This window comes from Corvus hawaiiensis, chromosome 6 (assembly GCF_020740725.1).
Source record: "Corvus hawaiiensis isolate bCorHaw1 chromosome 6, bCorHaw1.pri.cur, whole genome shotgun sequence".
Classification (NCBI taxonomy): Eukaryota; Metazoa; Chordata; class Aves; order Passeriformes; family Corvidae; genus Corvus; species Corvus hawaiiensis.
Genome location: NC_063218.1, coordinates 4,791,206 through 4,811,268, shown reverse-complemented (window position 1 = coordinate 4,811,268; position 20,063 = coordinate 4,791,206). Strand labels below are relative to the sequence as shown.

Here is a 20,063-nt window from a genome sequence, read left to right as displayed (position 1 = left end):
CACAACTCTCCAAAGTGCTTAAGAGACACCCTTGAAAGCTGAATCCTTGGGATATTTCTGACTGTGAAGGGCTGAAGCTCTCTTTTTCCATTTATCCTTGTGGATGCTGCAGCAAATTAACTGAACCTTGTGGTCAATGAGATCAACATAAAGCCAAAAGGAACTTCTAACATTTCTCTGTTAAGGAGAGATGAAATCAGAGCAGGTGCCAGAAAATAAAGAGTAATGGGAACTGTTCACAGTTAAGAGTATCTGCAACAACCAAGTGCCTCTCATACTTGGAGGAACAGAGCAAAAGCTGTGTTTGCCTTGCTTAGAAAAGAGCCTCTTTCCCAGTTCTTCTACTGGAACATGTCTGAACTCCTCCTTTTCATTTTGCTTGGATGCTGTTTGGGGCAGGTGATCCTGCCTTCCTCCTGGATCAACCACCTTCTCCTGATGGAGGCAACAAAAAGGTGGAGCAGTCCCTGGGAGGGTGGCACTGCGTTCATTCACTCTTGCTGTTAACCATTCTTGTGGCATTCCTGACTGAGATTGTCATGATTCTGAAGGGCTGAGACTGCAGGAATTAATTCTGTCTCATGAGAAGGAAAAAAAATTCCATTACAAGTGTAAAAAAATAGCCTTACTCACACAATCTCTCATTCGCATGCTTCAAGATGGGGAAGTCTTTAGGGAAACAAACATGAAATGATGACCAATTCTTGTGAGTCTAAAAAAAATTCTTCATAATAACAATACAAACCCTAAGGGTCTTTTTTACATGCAATTTTGAATTACTGGCTTGTCATAGTGGTCTTCAAAGGACAAACAACCTCTGATGATACCTAGAAACACATTTTTCTTGCAGACTTTGGTTCCAAACCTATTTTCCTTTGGCTCAAAATTTTGACACTATTGATGTGATATTGAGCCAAAGAGGTTTTCCATCAGTGAGACACACTTCTGCAGTGGATTTTAATACCAACCGCCTTCACATTCACCCATAATACAATAAATATTTAAAAGGCCTTTATTGACTTCAACTCATAATGATTCTGAAAAAACTGCATTTTATTTGCTTAAAAATAATTGATATATTCGCAGACAGAATCATTTAAAATAATAACAAAATTATAAGAAAAATAGTTGAAAATAAACAGTACTGAAAGACTGTTCTTTTGATGGAACACCCAGACTATCACATTAGACAGACAAATGTACCACTGACAACATCTTCAGACAGAGACCGTCATAAACAGCCGTAAGCTTTAAAATGTGTCTGCCCCTGAAGAATCCGAATCTCCATGTGCACTGCTCAGACTCTGTGTTTCATTAGCTGTGCTCTTGCCAGGCAGCTGCACTGACACCTTTGCTGCAGGAAGATGGGGATTCAGATGAGGGGCAGCATCTTCTCCTAAAAAAAAAAGAAAAAAAAGGAAAACAAAAGTCATTATTTGCTGTCTGTGACAAATGATTGAACTCTGCTGATGTCATCTCCATTTTCCATGGAAATACAGGTACACAGACACCCTTGCTGCCCACAGTTCTGAGGCACTTCAGAGGGTGCTGCTTTAACCATCAGAACTCTCCTTATCAGGTAACAAAAGGACGAATTTCTGTCACTATACAGAACCATGGAATGGTTTGGGTTGGAATGGACCTTCAAGACCATCTCATTCCAACCCCTTGCCAAGGGCAGGGACGCCTTCCACTATCCCAGGTTGCTCCAAGTCCCGTCCAAGCTGGCCTGGAACACTGCCAGGGATGGGGCAGCGACAGCTTCTGTGGGCAACCTGTGCCAGGGCCTCAGCACCCTCACAGGGAAGAATTTCTTCCTAATCTCCAATCTAACCCTGCTCTCTGTTAGTTTGAAGCCATTCCCCCTTGTCCTGTCAGTCCACGCCCTTGTCTGAAGTCCCTCTCCAGATTTTTTTGGATGCCCTTTAGGTACTGGAAGGACTGAGTTGGATATCCACTGGGTTGTATTTACATACAGATACACTGTACATACACACACACACACACACATATATCTATAATTTTCAGTAGGCCCAGCATAATTTCAGATAGTATGCTGGTGTTTCTGGTGTATTCCACAGCACTGAAATGGCATCCATCGATACAAACAGTATTTCTGAATTCCATCCCTATGTCTATGTCTGTTTGCATCAAACCTTTGGAAAACATTCATGTTGTTCAAGACCACTTATTATCATAAACAGCAAAGAAATACCAGCTGAAGCCATTGGGAACAAGTCCCACAGAGAAAAACACCCTCAATGCTTCAGCTGCCCAAAACACAAGTGAAAAGTGGTTTCAGCTCTTCCCTATCTCCAGCCCATTTCTCTGACCCATTAAGAGTCCTTCTTGCTTCTCCTTTGTGGTTCTTCCATTCTCCCACGTACACAGACACCCCCTGAAGAGTCCCCTGCAGGACTTCACAAGCCATATTCATCTTCCAGCACCTCTGAGATGGCACCTGGCCACTTCCCATTCCTGTGATCTGACCCTGCAAAATGTGGGACATCCTGGGAGAGGGAAAAACCCTTGCACCAGCAGCCCCTGCAAGGGAGGGGGGGCACATCCCACAGAGCTTCCAGCAGCTGTGACAGATCCCTGCAGTGCCCAGATGTCTTCCTGTCTGGGAACCCCTGGAAGGGTAGAAAACAACCTGCAGCCAGATCCCAGAGATGGGAAGGGAGAAAAGCCATGGGCAAAAGTTAATACATTTAGCCAAAGGAAGGAGACAAGATAATTCATGGAGCAGGAAGAGCAAGTCATGGATCAGGGTAGAGACAAAGAATGAAGAAACTCAGGAGAAATGGCACTGGGAGAATGGCAGAACATTCACTCAACTACAGAAAGAGCATTTTGAGATTTCAGTTGTCCTGGGGACATTTAAGTGCAGTAGCTACAAGCAAAACAAACATATCTGAGTCCATATGCAACAGCAAAGGCTGTCCTGGAGCTTGTTCTTATTCCAAGAAGCTGTAACAATTCTCCCTTCCTCTGTGATAGACTAGGTAATTAAAACACTATTTTCCCAATAAAACCAAAAAGTTAAGCTTTCTTTCACCCCAGTTAATTATCTCCTATGTCACTGAAGCAGTCATCTGCATTCATCTGACTTGCAGCAAAGCACGCTTCGAATGGCTAATTAAAACAAAACCCCGCTGCTAAAATAAAATTCCATCGGTGTTTTTCCTGCTAGAACAGCAGCCAACAGCCTGGGAAGTCAAACATGAATGAGGCCAAAGACAGTAAAGGCAGGACATGGAACGATCTGTGCCAGCCCAGCCTCTTGCCATTCAGGAAGGCAGCAGGAACACAAGAGCATTTTTTGTGTCCTCAGGGAATCATCATATCACCTGGAGAGGAAAAAGCTTTGGGGAGACCTCAGAGCAGCCTTCCAGTATCTAAGTGGGCTCTAAGAGAGCTGGAGAGGGATTTTCCACAAGGGTATGGAGCGATGGAACAAGGGGGAGTGGCTTTAAACTAACACAGAGTAGAGTTAGATGGGATATTGGGAAGAAAGTCTTGGTTGTGTGGGTGCTGAGGCCCTGGCACAGGGTGCCCACAGAAGCTTTGGCTGCCCCATCCCTGGCAGTGTTCCAGGCCAGGCTGGACAGGGCTTGGAGCAACCTGGCCTAGTGGAAGGTGTCCCTGCCCATGGCAGGGGGTGGAATGAGATGGTCTTTGAGGTCCCTTCCAACCTGAACATTCTGGGATTCCGTGATTCCAGTCTGTAGCTGAGTCTGTGTGATACAAAGAGGCTGCTAAGAAGAAAAGCAAAGGGTTTATTTGGTCAGATGTGAAAATGACACAGTAAAGATGTGACTGTGCAATGCCCAAGGAAACCTGATAATGCATCCTCTACTAAAGCCCCTCTCCAACACTAGATGTAGTTTGATGCTTTCAAAGCTTGACTTTGTTAGTATTTCCACAGTCATGTCACATTCCATGATGTCATTGTTTCAACAGCTGTTTTCAGGTTTGTTAAAAAATGAAAAAAAAAAAAAAAAAAAGGAAAAAAGAAAAGATGGAAAGAAAAAAGAAAGTAATATTCCCTTATCCCAAGGCTCTGTTGGAACTACTCAAGTCTTTGATTCTGGGAGTGCTAAAAGAAAGTATCATATTAGTCTGCATTCCTCCTAACACATACTCTAATACATTTTACAGATATAGTACAGTCCAATTTTATGATAGTTATAAAATGCTAAAAGACAGAAAAAATAAAAATAATAATTCCATCTACTTGCTCAACAGAAAAGTTACCGGTTCCTGATATCAAAATATCTTTAAACTTAAAAATACCCAAAGTCAACACTGCCCTTTTTTAAAGGCAGAAAGCTGAAGTCTTTGACTTTGTTAAATTCACACAGAAAATACAGAACATGGATTTTCAGCATTTTAACTGTGAGAAAATTGTGGATATCATATTTCAGCTAGATGGGAGATTGTGCTCCTTGACTGTAACTTCCCAGGCTAGAAAGCTGCTAGTCCTGAAACGCTACATTGGCCCCAAAAATACAACTACCAAGTTACTCTCACATGTGTTTTATCATTATTACATTTTGCTGAGTGTAGCCTCGTGCATGCACAGTGCATAAAACACTTTATATACACATATAGGGAGGGGTACAGGAATAAAGACACAAATAGAGGCAGACTGGTTTAAATCCTTGTTTAGCCCCTGGTCTGCTCCTTCTTTAATAATGTGATATTCCATTTTATGTCTTCCCCTCATCAGAGAGCAGCTCATACCCAATATTGAGATGGTTTCCTCTTTAACACCAAGTTCCTCACCAGCACAAATATGCAAACTGCAATGGTTAAAATCTTTTGATACGCCAGAAAGACGGAAATGAATTTTTTCTCGTTTACAAAGCAGGAAAGGGCAGGCAGGCAGGTAATCTTCATGGCTTTTCCCCCCTTTTTTAGAGGCTCTGGGAGTACTCAGTACAATTTTGCAATCATATAATTAGGTGTATTTATAAAAATTTTCCTTGTCAAAATCCAATAAATGGAGCATGTGACCTTAGGTGACCTCCAGCTTTCCAAATTCTTTGTCACCATCTAATAGAATAAATTCATATAAACTGTGAAAACTGACACTCTTGGTAAGAGAGTCCTTGGCTGGTAGAAGCTCATCAGTGACTGAAAATGTCCTGGTGACCCACTGATGGAAAAGGTCACATTTCAGATCAGAGATTTTTCCTGTTCTTGGCACTCTGTAACAAATTCACGTACAGTACTAAATTTCCAGACCTTTGTTTAACAGAAGCATAAAAATTAATGATGTGCCAACCATCCAGTGACCTGTGAAGGGAGTTTTTCTCTGAGAGGTACCATCACACACAGAACATGCCATATACCAAAGGTGTCAAAAATGTGTGCCAAAGGAAAAAGGAATTAACCACACTGAAGGGAGGTTTGGTTACTCACACCATATGGCAACAGTAAGAACAAAGAAAAATGTTTAAATCTTTCTTTTTGAATTTTTCTATTTGGCAAAATAAAAAGACTAAACAAGTCTGACTTTTAAGCCAAATGAAAACCATGTGCTTTAACTCCTCTGACTGGGTGTCCATATATTAAATAAAACGATTTTAAATCTATCTGGGGATGAAAGAGAGCCATATCTTGTAGGTGAAAAGTGTAATCATGGAAACACAGAATGGTTTGGGTTGGAAGGCACCTTAAAGACCATCCTGTTCCAACCCCCTGCCACAGGCAGGGGCACCTTCCACTATCCCAGGCTGCTCCAAGCCCCATCCAAGCTGGCCTGGAACACTGCCAGGGATGGGGCAGCCACAGCTTCTGTGGGCACCCTGTGCCAGTGCCCCCCCACCCTCACAATCAAGAATTTTTTTCTAATATCTAATCTTAACCTATTCTCTTTCATTTTGAAGCCATTCCCCCTTGTCCTGTCAGTCCATGCTCTTGTAAATCATCTCTCCCCATCAAGACCATAAATAGGAAGGTGTTTGAAGGATCAGGGCCCAGGTTATTTTTCAGCGTAAAACCAGGACCATAATTACTGTAATTATCTACATATTACTTCCTAAAATTTCAAAACAATCCTCCCTCTACTCCCCAGCTGAAGCAGCTCACTTCAAGAGCATGAATAAACTGTAAAAACAACTCCAGTGCAGTGCTCTCATTCCTTTAATAGCAGGGGCCGATAGGAATGGCTTGTTTCTTTTTCTGCCAGATTCCAGCTGCTTCTCTTTGTTTATTCCTGACTTCAAAGTTTCAAACACTGTCCTGTACCAACAAATAACTTCCTCCAGATGGCATTAGCTCAAGTGCTCTGAGCACTGGGATAACACAGCACCTGCAGATCTAACTCAGCATCTCAAAATCTTCATTGAAGGTGCCTTTTTTTTCCCCTGTCATTCCCCCATTTTGCTTTTTCCCTACATAAAAGGATTTACATCTGCCATACAGTTACAAAGACCATCAGCAGGGAAGCAGAGTTGTCAGAAATTCTTTACATTAATGGCTAAAGCAAAGTAGAAGAATAAATGTCTACAAGCTCAAAGGTAACAGAACCACTGTCAGTAGAAACATTTTACAGAATCCCAGAATGGTTTGGGTTGGAAGACCTTAAAGCTCATCCAGTTCCAACTCCTGTCATGGACAGGGACACCTTCCACTAGGCCAGGTTGCTCCAAGCCCCATCCCACCTGGTCTGGAACACTGCCAGGGATGGGGCATCCACAGCTTCTGTGGGCAGCGTGGGCCAGGGCCTCACAGGGAAGAATTTCTTCCTCACATCTAATCTAAACCTACTCTCTTTGAGTTTAAAGTAATTTCTCCTTGTCCAGTCACTCCATGCCCTTGCCCAAAGTCCCTCTCCAGCTCTCTTGGAGCTACTTTAGACACTGGCAGGGGCTTTAAGGTCTCTCCGGAGTCTTCTCCAGGCTGAACATCCCCAGCTCTCTCAGCCTGCCAGTCTCTCTTACCTGCCCCTCAAATTCTCTCTTATCTGTTCCTCTCTTTTCTCCTCTCTCAGCCTCTCCTATCTGCTCCTTTTACCTGTAAGTAAACCTGTGAGGTACATATTTGTACCAATCTGTGTCCTGTCCATGTCTCCATGGGTTTCTGTGTGGTACCACACTGAAATTCACTTACTTGCATATGTGGCTGTACAGGCAAGTTACCAAGAGCAACCTAAGAAGTGGCATTTTTTGGCAAAATCAAAATTATTCCAGACTTGCTGGGCTAACACATACTGATAAGAAAAATCCATATGTTGATGTAAGTAATTCTGAAGGCTGCACTGAAAAGAGAAATTACACTGCAATGTCAGTCATGCTACTAATTATAATGATATTTAGCATTTCCAGTTCAGAGTCATGTTTAGCTGTATTGTGCATATTGGCTATTTAATGTTTCTGGAATTCAATGGCTTATAAAGTTGAAAGTGATTAGGTTATAGAACTTAAAGAATACAATCTTTTCAGGAATAAGCAGGACCATCAACAGGTTCTCAAATAATCTAATTTTTTGGGGCAAAGTTATTCTCCATTTATTAGAAATGACAGATTCTCCTCCAGAGCTTTTCTTGCTCTGGCCACCTTGAATCCATGGGCTTTTTTAGGTTATTGTGGAGAAGTTGGCCTTTCTCAGCTCTGCCAGAAATGTGCTTTTCCAGGCAGGGACTTTCTTCTTGTTTTGTGAATGCTTTGCCAAGCATTACCTGGCTGCAGGTGAGAGCTCTGCCTTTCACTGGGACAGAAACACAGACAAACAAGAACAAGATGTCCTGCAAATGCCTGCAGGTCTCTTTTTTAACTCCAACCCAGACTGCCCCAACTTAGCTGTTTCATGACAAACAGAAAAGACTCGAGGCAAAACAAGGCCAAATTTCTAGGGCTGAGTTACATGAAAAGGGTACATTTACAATTAAAACACTTGAGTTGTTTTACAGAAATGGACAGACATCTGTAGGACCTGAGCCAGAAATGTCTGGATTTAAAAGCACGAGTCTACTGCTGGAGCTGAAAAAACACAGTTTCATTCTCAAAGGCTGCAGCCAACTCATAAACTTCCATAAGTGGGCCACAGACACCAGTGGAGACAGAAAACTATATAGTATGAGTTCAGTTCAAGTTCTGACCTAAACTTGGCAAATTCCACCTTCCCCTTGGTGTCATGTACTTAAAAAAACCCTGCACACAAGCACACAGAAAATAAACACGTGTATACACACACTGTGCTTTTGCTGTTTGTTTGTTTAATGTATAGCCCAGCAATAAATATTTCCAAAAAGAAAATAAATGCAGATCCCCAGTCAGCAAAGGAGGGTGGGGCCAGGCCCAGCAGGTAACAAATATTTCAAAGAAGAATATTTGAAAATGGTTTTTTCCTCCTCTCAAGTCAGAGTTCATGGTTCAGTGGTTTTCCAGAACACTCTATATTCCCACCAACAGCAACACTAAACAGAACAAAAACTAGAAATACATTAAAGAAACTAGAACCAGATTTTTCAAAATCCTAACACAGAGACCAGTAGGGAAAGGCAGACAGAAAGCAGCTCCAAAAACATCTAGAAATGAGATTGCAGAGTTTACTAAATAAATATTTCCTTTTGGTGCCTAAAATCTACTCTGCTCCTTTAGATCTGGCATCCTTTGCTCTGTAGGACCTCTCACTGCTTAACAAATTCATTCCCTGGCCACATCTCTTGCTGCTGTTTCCCACCAAATCCCTTCCAAAAGATGTTTTAACGATCTTTCCAAATAACTACAATAATTATTAATACTATGAAGAAATATTAAAAGTGAATTTGGTTTTTCCATACAGATGGCTGTGATTTTTGGATGTGCAATTGGCTCAGAACAAGTAAGTCTTTCCTTAATATTCAAGCACTGCTGTTTCTAGGTTGCAACCATTTTCCTGAGGAAAACCTGGATGAGGCTCTGTGGCAAATACTGAAGCTGCAGCTTTTGTTTCAAAATAAAAAAAGGAGAGGGAGTTGGTTCCTTACTGGTCCAGAGTCTCTGAAAAACCACCAGGAAAATGTGTATCTTGTGCAAGGGCTGGGGGGAGGAGTAATCCCCAAATCCACAAGAGATAACCTAGGTAAACCGCTGGTGGAATCAGGAGAATCTGACAAGTGATAATTTAAAAACTGCAGATCTAATGGTGTAATTAATATTTTACTTATTCAGTAAAACCAAATATCACCTACATGCCAATTTTTTTTTTTTCTAATTTTATGCAAAATCTAACCAGCAAGTGGACAGGAAGGTAATTTTAAAAGCATATTTGTATAATATATTCAGCTCTGTTATTCACACCTTCATGTTTGGGGCTCCAAAAGACATTTTAATGCCTGTATCTGAAACAAAATAAAGAAGCTAAAAAAAAAGGGACTCAAATGATCAATCGTGGGAATTCACACTTAATTTTAAGATAAAGTTCTGCTGAACTCCCTTAGGATGCAGAGTCAGTCAGTGCAAACCCAGCAGTAGGACTGGCTCCACTGAGACCTCGTATCTTAACGATATTAATTGCAGCAATACTGCCTCCAGCTTATCTGCATCGTGCCACAGTGCCAGACATAACAGCACTCACAGCCTGCTTGAGGAGTGGCAAGGAAAAGGAATAAAAATCAAAGCATCTTTTTAATTCTTAGAAGTTACATGGCCTCCTTTTATTGAAAAATATTGTAAAGATACTTCACACGAATAATTAAAGTTGAGTGACCAAAGTCAAGTGATGTTTCACCATCAATTAAGATTTGAAAATTAACCTCTTCCCAGTTCACAGTTAAAATGCAGGTGGGTGTCCCTGTGAGGCTGTGGATGCTCCATCCCTGGCAGTGTCCAAGGCCAGGTTGGATCTTGGAGCAACTTGGGATAGTGGAAGGTGTCCCTGCCCATGGCAGGGGTTGGAACTGGAGAATTCCAAGCACAGCTTGCTGCCTAGCCCTGCCAGCTCCTCAGATATCAAATATCCAAAGAAATCCTTAGGAATCTCAGAGGATGAGTTTCAGTGAATCCCAGTAAGAAGTCACAAGCTACTTTCTACCACTAAAAAGTGAAATGAGAGACCTTGATGAGCTCTCCCTCAGACAAGAGGATTTCCTGGGCAAGGAGGTTTTATCCCCTCCAGCCACAGCAGCAATCCGCACCCAGATTTGAGTGAAAGCTAGGGAATGGGTATCAGAAAGAAAAAGAAAACTTTCTGCCTGAAGGGCAGTGCTGCAGGGCAGAATTTTCTCATTGCAAGTCACTCCTCACATATAATGGAGCCACTAAATGCATTCTTATAATAAAACATTAAATAAGTTACACTCTATAAAAAACTTCAAATAACGAGTGTTTTTCTAGATGACCACAAGCAAAATAGCTTTATTTCTCTACTCTGAATACTTAAATATTCACATGATCCTGTGCATTTGTTTGATGATTTTCACTAACAAAGTCATGGGATTCCCCATATGGAAACAGTTTGCCAAGACTCCCATTACTGTACTACCATTACAATGATCTCGCATATTAAAATGCTTCTACCTACAGCACAATTACCCCAAATTTTTGTAATTACACCTTTTCAAAAGAAGATGATGAACGTTTTCCCCAGGAACAAAACAAAACAAGACAGAACAAAGCCAGCCCTATACAGCTAGCATTTTCCAATGGTCAGTCTAATAAATTCCAGAATATTTCTATGCACATTTCTAGTACATGAACAAACAAACTTAGAAAAAAATACGTCTTTCCCAGCCTTTTGTTTGGCAGCAGAGTGGCCACTACAGATCTTGCCATTTGTGGATATCAATGACCTTTGGAAAATGTATAGGAATAAGCAGTTCTAGGGAGCTTAGAGAAGCAAACAACTTCTCTGTTAGCTCAGAAAGAGGACTGAATAAGTAAGCACATGTTCAAATAAGGAAAACATTAAAAGTCTTTATTGGAAGATCTGGGAGCTCACTGTTATAGAAGCATGAAATCGTTCAGGGTAGAAAACACTTCTAATATCATCAAGTCCAACCATTAACCCGCCCACCACCACGTTCACCCCTAAAACATGTTCCCAAGTGCCACATCCAACACATTTTCTGAACACTTTCAGGAATGGCGATTCCAACACTCCCCTGGGCAGCCTTGTTCCCATGTCTGACCACCCTTTCAGTGAATAAATTTTTCATAATATCGGATCTAAATCTCCCTTGGGGTAACTTGAGACCATTTCCTCTGGTTCTGTCTGTGTCCAGACCCTATTTTGACCTGCTCTTGAAATGAGCACTCAGTGTGATGACAAGTAACTCTGCCTCTACAGTCTAATGCGTGGGACCAGAAACTTGGAAAGGTCTGAGAGTAAATATATGATTTTATCTTGTGCTATTTTAAAGTTTGTTAAAATATAAAATGATTAAACTTTGTGCAATAGAGATAAGCATTCCTCCTTGTTAAAAAAAAAAAAAAAGAATACACAAACCTTGGCCTGTTACATGGGAAAGAGTAAAAGCAAAATTCCTTTGCAATACTTGGGTGAATCTGAGCTCTAAACCAGTAGAATAAATGAGCTGGAGAAATGCACTGCTCTACATTTATGTTGCACATTAAGCACAGTGCACCACCTTCTCAACTCTCTCTTAGACACATCAGTGATTTTAATATCACACCCCCTCCATCTCTGCTAAGTGGTATAAAACACAGGGAAATCTGCAGGCAGCTCCCACCAACACTGTGCCTCCTGAAGGATTCACTGCCAAGGAACAGCTCCCCAGCAGCACCAGAGAAACCAACAACTCTCATCAGGAGCTGCTCCGCACAACCCTTCGAGCCTTCGTCAAGCAGGGCCTTGAACAGAGCCCTTTACATCAGGTTCTCATTTGGGCAGATGCTCTTTGCTGCTGAAGCTGCAGCCACATGCACACAAATTGAAATTTGGGCTGCTGGCTGCACCAGCTTCCTTCAGGACCCACTGCAGCTCTTTGACTCTTCCCAGCTCAAGCTGTCAGTGCCAAATGCGGTGAGCAGCCAGTTCATCCCCAGCTTCCCTCAGTGCTTTGGGCCATGAGCAGGATTAACAGAGCTTGTAGGCAGACTGAGAGAAAATCATTCATCAGTTCTCTGGGTTTAAAAATCCCTGGCCAAAATACAGGGAAATCTGCACTGGAAAGAAGCATATACAGAATTCCAGTCTGCACGTGTGGGAGCAGAGTGTGGGCTCCGCTTGGTGATGGGCACGACTCGGAATCATCCAACCATTCAGGCTGGAAAAGACCTCTCAGGTGAAGGGCACAGACACCTGGCTCTGTGCATCATTATAAAGCACACACCTGAATTCAGGAGCTGCTCACAGGAACAGCAATTACACAAAGCTCCTTAGGAAAGCAGCTTTTGCAAACCCTCCACGCACCTGACAGTGACACAGACTCAACTATTTAGCACAATCCCGATCTGACATGATGACACCCAGTGTGTGCCAGTAGGAAAAGCACAATGGCAAAGGAAGTCTTATCTCGTGTGCCTCATGGAATTTAATGGCTCCCCAGTATGTTACCTGAAGCAAATTCATTCACATTATACACACAATACACTCCCAAGTTCAGGAACACTTTCTCTGCAAGTATCAGATAAAGCAATCTGTTTTCTGGCAGTTTCTTGCACATACTACAATAAGACCTGAATTTTAAGAAACATTACCCATTATTTTCTTTCTTTCTTTCCGCCTCTTACATATCAGGGAAGAATTGAGTCTGGAATACGCTTAAAATTCAATACATCTCCAAGTTGGGGAATATGTTTTCCCTCGTCATTACTCTGTCACTGAGCATTATGCTGCCTACACAAGAGCAGGAGAGAACAAATGCTTAAAGATCATCTTTCTTTACACACAACATTTAAATGTCACTGTTATTTGATGCAATATTGGGGGTTTTTTAAATCTTGCAGGCAGAGAAGACACATGTTGCAAAATCTCTTGCAACAGGACTGTCTCCTACAATGTTGGAAGCCTGGAAAGGGTCTGGATCATGCCTGGGGCCTCTCTCACTAATTCTGCAATGCAAACTGCAATGTAGTTTTCTCTCTGCTATTACAGAGTTCTGCAATCCTTCCCTATTCCTTCAGATGAGAAGTAAACACGTTAATGCAGACTCATTGTGCCTTGCTCTGTATTTTTAGAGAGCTGCTTGGAAAGGGAATAGTGGAGTATCCAAGGTGTAGCTTTATCCACACAACCTACATTTATGAACCACAGGAAGTTTCCTGGAAACCTATTCTAAATCTGATAAGAAAAATCCTCATTAAGAATCATTTGCTTGTTTAATTTTCACTTAGTGAGCTTTAATGTACCATAAAAGTAATAACAACAGTACCTTAACTAAATACTGCTTGTCTTGTATTCATTAATTTTAGAAGAACACAAAACTGCCTGTAGATACAGGAAGCTGCTGGAAAATAAAAAAGGAACCAATCACATAAACTCAAACGAGAGATTTTTTTTTTTTTTTTTTTTTTTTTTTTTTTTTTTTTTTGTGGAACACGGAGTTCAACAAAAATGTATTCTGTTCACTGTACACACGACACCAATGGGAATAAGAGCCAGTTCAAGTTCTAAGTTACCATTACTTGGGTAATGGCTTCAAGCTGCAAGGCACAGCTGTACGGGCCCAGCCAGACAGGCTATCACAGCAATGCTTTGATAGCATGGGGCCCTTAAGTGTCAGGATATAGAAAAGGCAGCAGTTGTTGGCTGTGAAAACAGTCTGATACAAACCAGATGGGGACTCACTTGATGGGCAACACAAAGGAAAACAATTGGCTCATTCAACAAAGTCAGGCCACTGCCCCAGAGAATTAACAGAAGACAATAACAGTCAACCAGAGTTGATGCAAACAAGAAACAGCCATGTGGTTACGGTTTAAGGAATTGTTTCTCCTCAGACTAAACATAAAGTTTTGATTTCTAATTCTCATATTCATTAATTTCAGTCTCGTTTACAAGCCCCTTCTTCCTCCAAAGTCTTCCGTGTAATTCATTTATGTAGCACCAGCCTTCACACACCTACTTAAACAAGAAAAAAAATCTATGACAAAGGCAGCTATATTAATCTAATGTTTCCTGAGGAATGCTAAGACCACAGACAACTTTCTGAACCATGGCAGAACAACGTTACAGATACACAAAGTGTTATTAGACATATTTGCATGCATATGGCAATATATTTGCTGATTCTTTTTGATTTGAAATGCATAAAGCCCAATAGGTCACATGCTGGGTTACCAGAGTACAGATGTCCTCCAGTTTTGTGAAAAGTTCTTCTGGTTTCTTACTTAGGTTTTTTTTTAAGCAAACTTCAGATCAATTATGTTGCCACATAAGAGTTTTGTCAGGCTACAGTTAAAAAATCTATTAAAATAGCTATTACCAAAGCTTTTTTGAAGCAATCAAAAATTTAAAAACTTGCCATTTCAGCCATAACTCAAAAAATTTCCAGCCCACTCATTTTTAGAAGCTTGTAGAAGATTATGGTCCAAAATCTTAATTGCTCTTGCTGTTTTATTACAGGAAATACGAAAGTGACATGTGCAAAGGTATTTTGATTACAAATTACTTACAGAGATTGCACAATAACTCAGACCTCTAAGGGCCTTCTGCAATTTTACTCTCAGACTGAAAACGTCTGAACTTTCTTTTCATAGACTTCAAACTATTCCCTCTGGCAGGCTCTGCACGGTGGAGCTCCACACGAGTGGGAGCACTGGGATGGCACCGCTCTGAGAGGCAGCCACACCTGCAAATCCAAGCAAGGACCTGGACGTGGAGATGTCCTGGATACCTTGTGAAATCAGTGTCCTCGGTCCTGTCAGCTTTAGCACACCACCACACATCATGGAATCCCAGAATGGTTTGGGGTGGAAGAGACCTAAAAACCCATCCAGTTCCACCCCCTGCCAGGGGAAGGGACACCTTCCACTATCCCAGGTTGCTCCAAGCTCCACCCAATATTGACATGAACACTTCCAGGGATGGGGCATCCACAGCTTCTCTGGGCAACCTCTGCCAGGGCCTTAACACTCTCACAGGGAAAATTTTTTTCCTAATATCTAATCTAAACCCACTCTGAATGTATGGTTCTCATTTAACAGGCTGACTCTGGAATGACAGAGGAAGGGAGTTTGTCCTTTAAGAAAGTGAAAAAAACCCTCTCTGAATTAATGAATCAGAGAGTCAGGCCCTAATCATCCTAAGCGGTTCTAGCCTTCAGCTGCTGTGGTTCTCCAGTCTTTGAGCACGACTTCACTTCAAAAAAAGGCCAAAACACGGCCTTGGCTGCATTCAAACCAAACCATCACGTACTGTAGGTAGAAAAATCAGCTTTTACTTCAGTTTCCTGCCATAAGCACAGAGCCAAGCCCCCAACAAAGCCTTTGTGTTATGCTCTCTCTGAGCTAAAACATCTTCCCGGTAGAACCGCGGGGCTGATTTCCAAAAGCGTGGCCAAATTCTTGAAACCTCCACTGCAGGGCTGGGCTGTCCCATTGTAGCAGAGAAGACCTTGCCTGCAGTGCTGCTATTATTCATTTTTCACATCATATATATCGAGGTCAGACCACATTTTCTATATGTGCAGCTGAAATTTTGCGTTGAGTCTCTCTGTTAGGTCGTTACTAGAAAATTACGAACCTTAGGAACAGAACAGCCTTTATTTATCAAGCCTTAAACCTCAGAGATACTGGCAGTCGTAGTCTTGCATTAAAAGCAGATGAGAGAGGAGCAGAAACCTCTTTAAATCCCAGGTCTGTCTGCACAGGCAAACCCCAATTGCTGTTGTAAAAAGGGTTTTGGACATGGTCCGTCAGAGAACGCCTGCACATAAAGGCCAGCTGGAGTGGGGGGAGGCACGGCTGCCCAGGCTCCTTCAAAGTGAGGATTCCAACAGGAAACTGCTCCCCCTTTTCTCTCCTCTCTCCTTTTTTTTCTTTTTAATCAGGAAGGAAGCTTCATCTTCAGAAACAAGCATTCCCTGTGTAATCTCCCTGCTTGGCTGTCTCTAGGAGTGGGTCCAATTACTGAAATAAGCAACATGCACTTCTGAGAAGACAATCGTGTATTTACACTGTAACTCAAACTAGGAAATATTTCCCATTTATAACTCTGATTTACGTAACGGGGCACAATGGCAGCTGTTAAGTAAATTAAACTATTTTCTCAAGATCTGTAATTATGGTTTCAGGATAATAAAAACACACTAGAAAAAAAGTCTGAAATAAAGCAATTTGCAACAAATTCTGTGCTTGTTAAGTCTACTGAAGATACAATGGCCTGACAAGGACAGACACTGCAGCTGTTTTACTGTCTTTAAACAAACACAGCTCTGCCTAACTCTTGCAATATGCACAGTGCCTAAAACAAGGTCATGATATGCAACCCTGACATTATTACTTTACTGGAACAACCTGAGCTAGGATGGAGAGCAGCAGATAATAACCCTATTAAGTCTAACCCACCTTGATTGGCTAATTTTGAGCCAAAACATAAACATAATTCTACCAGACCCAGAAAAGGTGAGGTGCATCTTCATGGTTCACATCTGGTTGATGATTTATTAATTTGTATTAAAAATACATGCCTATATGACATTAAAAAAAGGAAGAGTTAACTGGAAGGCAAAGTCATGCTGTACACAAAGACAAACAGTTAATTCCCTGCAGCCAAAGCACTGGGGGGAAAAAAATGCATTTCACAGAGCTGCTCCATATTTTGTGTCACACTCAACAACTTTCACTCAGGTTGTTTAGAACTGCGCTTAAAACCAGCTCTTCTTTCTTTAAAAGCAAAACATAAGTTTTAGATTAGAGCGACAAGACACACAAAGGTTCTAAATTTAAATTAAGTTTTTCTAGGGGTAGGGTTTTTTTTTCACCCCTGAATGACAGCACTCATGATAAAAACCAGAACACAGTAGTCCACAGACAAAGTTTAACCCATCTCCATCATTTACTACCGTTCCTTGCAAATGCAGTCACCAAAAGCACATTTGCAAGTGGTATTTCAGAGATGAGGATTTGTTGTACTTCACTTACAGAATGAGTTGTATGGAAGATGAAGAGGGTTTTATTCCAGCTTTATGTTAGGAAATGTTATTCCACACTGTTACACAACACAGCCCCATGTGCAGCCTCAGCACTGAGCAACAGGTCACGCATGACAACTTTAATCTTCACTCACCAGCTCTTACCCTATTTTTTAACAAGAATGCTACTTTGGCAGCCTGCATTTCTCAAAATCAGCATCTTATCAAAGAGTAGCATTACCATTATTTACACAGTGTTCTTCATTTGGAAGACATCCTAGATAACATTTAGTCCATGCTGTTGCCTTACTTGAAAGTTTCATGGGCTCCTATTCTTAAGAAATTAATCCCATGGGCACTGGAAACCTATATTTATATTTAATTATAGGCAGTCTTTGTACCACTGTATTGAGAAGGCAGAGCTGGACAAACCTGGCTTCCCTTTGGTGCATGAAGTCAAAGGTCTGTCTGCTCCTAAAGTATCTAGAAAAATAAGCAAATAAAGTACCTAGTGACAACACTGGTCACCAGCATGAAAACTGCCTGTAAGACAAGCCCTTGCACAATCTAATAAGCAATAGAATTTTAAAAATGTGATTTGATTGTGGACAGAAATCATCTAAATATCCATCTTTATTGGCCACCTTGGTTCTCTTCAGAACTTTACAGCTGCGCCTCACCTCTCCTAGCAGTGCCAAAAATTTACAAAGCATTAAAAAAGAAAAAGAAAAAAAGTTTATCATCTGAGAATGACAGCTTCTGTGAATCCCCAGTCTGCTTTGTAAAAGAGGTCTGGCAGCAGATAGTCAGAATTTGTGAGTTATTCATCACTCATCTCATACACACTCATGTCCTAGGGATTTCTCTCCTACCCAGCCACCCCCCGCACTAACAGCTGGCTCCTTCCAGGTTTTATGCAGTGCTTAAAAAAGCTGAATTGAGAGCAATTTAAGAACAGGTAAAGCTGAAGGGAGTCCAGCTGCCTCTGCCCAGGGCTCAGCAAACCCAGCACAGCAGGGAGAGCAGAAGCTGCTCCTTCTGTTGCGCTGCTCTCAGACTTGCACGAGCCGCTGAATTATAAAAGGCAACATCTGCCTTCCCTGCCAACCAGAAAAATATAACAAACTCAGCACATACTGAAGACATAAAGCCTGCATTTCTCCTATCACAGTGCTATATATGTTTCTCCAAGTTGAAATTTGTGTTTGTAATACTCCTTGTCTTCACCTGTCACCAAACAGTATCCAGGCAATGTGTTGCCAGCACCCAAAAGCATCAAGACTTCCTGCTCTGATACTGATGCCTTTTATAAAAGAAACTAAAAAGAAAAAAGGGAGATAAGAGACCTACTTAAATGACTGTTAATCCAAATAAGGATGGTCATCCTAGGAGATCCTGTGGTACATGTGCCAACTGAACTAACCCAGCTGGCAGCAGGTCTACCTGAGACCTGGAATGGTTCCTGACTCCAGCTTAGCTGGCACTGATGTACCAGGCTGTACCCAGAGAGTGACTGAGGAGTGTAAATGTATCTTATTCAGGAAACTGCCTTTGTAGGCTGTAATCTATGTGAGAAACTGTAGCATAATCCTGGAGGCAGTAACTGCAACCCAATGCCCTGCTGAAAAGGGAATGTTATTTCTCTGAATCACAAATGCAAAGAATGGTTTGGGTTGGAAGAGACCTTTAAAGGTCATCGGGTTCCAACCCCCCTGCCATGGGCAGGGACACTTTCCACTGTCCCAGGCTGCTCCAAGTCCCGTCCAACCTTGAACATTTCCAGGGATAGGCCAGCCACAGATTCTGTGGGCAACCTGTGCCAGGACCTCACCACCCTCACAGCAAAAAATTTCTTCTTAACATCTAATCTAAACCTGACTCTTTTCAGCTGTAAACCATTGCCCCCCATCCTGTATAAAAAGTCCACCTCCCTCCCTTTTATAAGGCCCCTTTAAGGTACTGGAAGGCCACAATGAGGTCTCCCTGGAGCCTTCTCCAGGCTGAATAATCCCAGCTCTCCCAGGACAGCAGAGGTGCTCCAGCCCTCTGATCACTTCTTGTTGCAGTGACACACTGAGGCACATCCTTTAGAACAACCAGGATTCCCATTTACATTCTTTTACCATCACTGCTAACAAATAGGCATGTGAATTAAACTAGTACAAGACCACAAAAATTGAATGCCTCTTCACAACATTTTGACAGAAGATGATGTGCAAAGGGACTTCAGACTCAATTATATGTCTATAAATGAGCAACAGGTTCAGGAGAGACTGTTCTGATCCTTTTCCATGACCTACCACAACACACAGGCCACAGAACAGCTAAGCATGCTTACTTTCTAGATACACATCAGTTCTTTCTTGTTAAACCATGGGCTCAGAGCTGTGGAACCACTAATTTGTGAGAAACTTCTCCCTCCAGAGAAGAACTAACTGGAAACAGCCCTGGGGCTGATGTAAGCATTAAGTACATGGGGAGTCTCTGTCCTTAGGTGGCTTGCCCAAGCCCATTAATTTTTTGTGTGTGTCCCCCATTTATATAAGCAATGTTTGCATGAAAGGGGAAAGCAGGTCAGCCTAGTCAGCTTGCCACCATCTGCTTTTATTCAGAGTTGCTCAAGATCAGTGCCAGTGGGATCAGTGCCCATTAAAGGGGTTTATTGTGTGTGTTTATTTTTTGCTCTTTACAATGAAGGCAACAGCAATTACTGTAAGTTTGTAAAAGTGCATACAAATCATAATCCTCAATACAAAGCTGCTTCAGTCAGATCCCAGTGAGTTTACGAATCCTAGACAGGCTGTGAGAAAGGCTGTCCTGGCACAACAATTTCCATAGACTGGGGAGGAGTGTGGTAGTGTCCAGGAGATCAGAGACTTGTATTTAATATTTGTTATCAAGACCATCCCCTGTTTGCAGCCCACAGCAACTCCAGCTGATTCACCACCACATGAGAGTCTTAGACAAAAGAAAAAGCCTCACATTGGAGCTTGACCCCCCGACAGGCTGACAATAGATGGATTTATACAACTAAAAC

The 20,063-nt window shown here is 41.8% G+C and overlaps 1 protein-coding gene across 3 annotated transcripts in view; it reads right to left on the bottom strand.

Annotated features, from left to right (window-relative positions):
- Window positions 1-996: 996 nt before the first annotated feature.
- KIAA0586 (KIAA0586 ortholog) overlaps window positions 997-20,063 on the bottom strand; it is a 68,248-nt gene continuing 49,181 nt past the window's right edge. For all 3 annotated transcript variants that reach the window (XM_048307364.1, XM_048307365.1, XM_048307366.1), the window contains exon 31: window positions 997-1,396. In XM_048307364.1, the coding sequence (XP_048163321.1) occupies window positions 1,251-1,396 (146 nt within the window). In that variant the 3' untranslated portion in view covers window positions 997-1,250. The remainder of the gene's footprint in view (window positions 1,397-20,063) is intronic.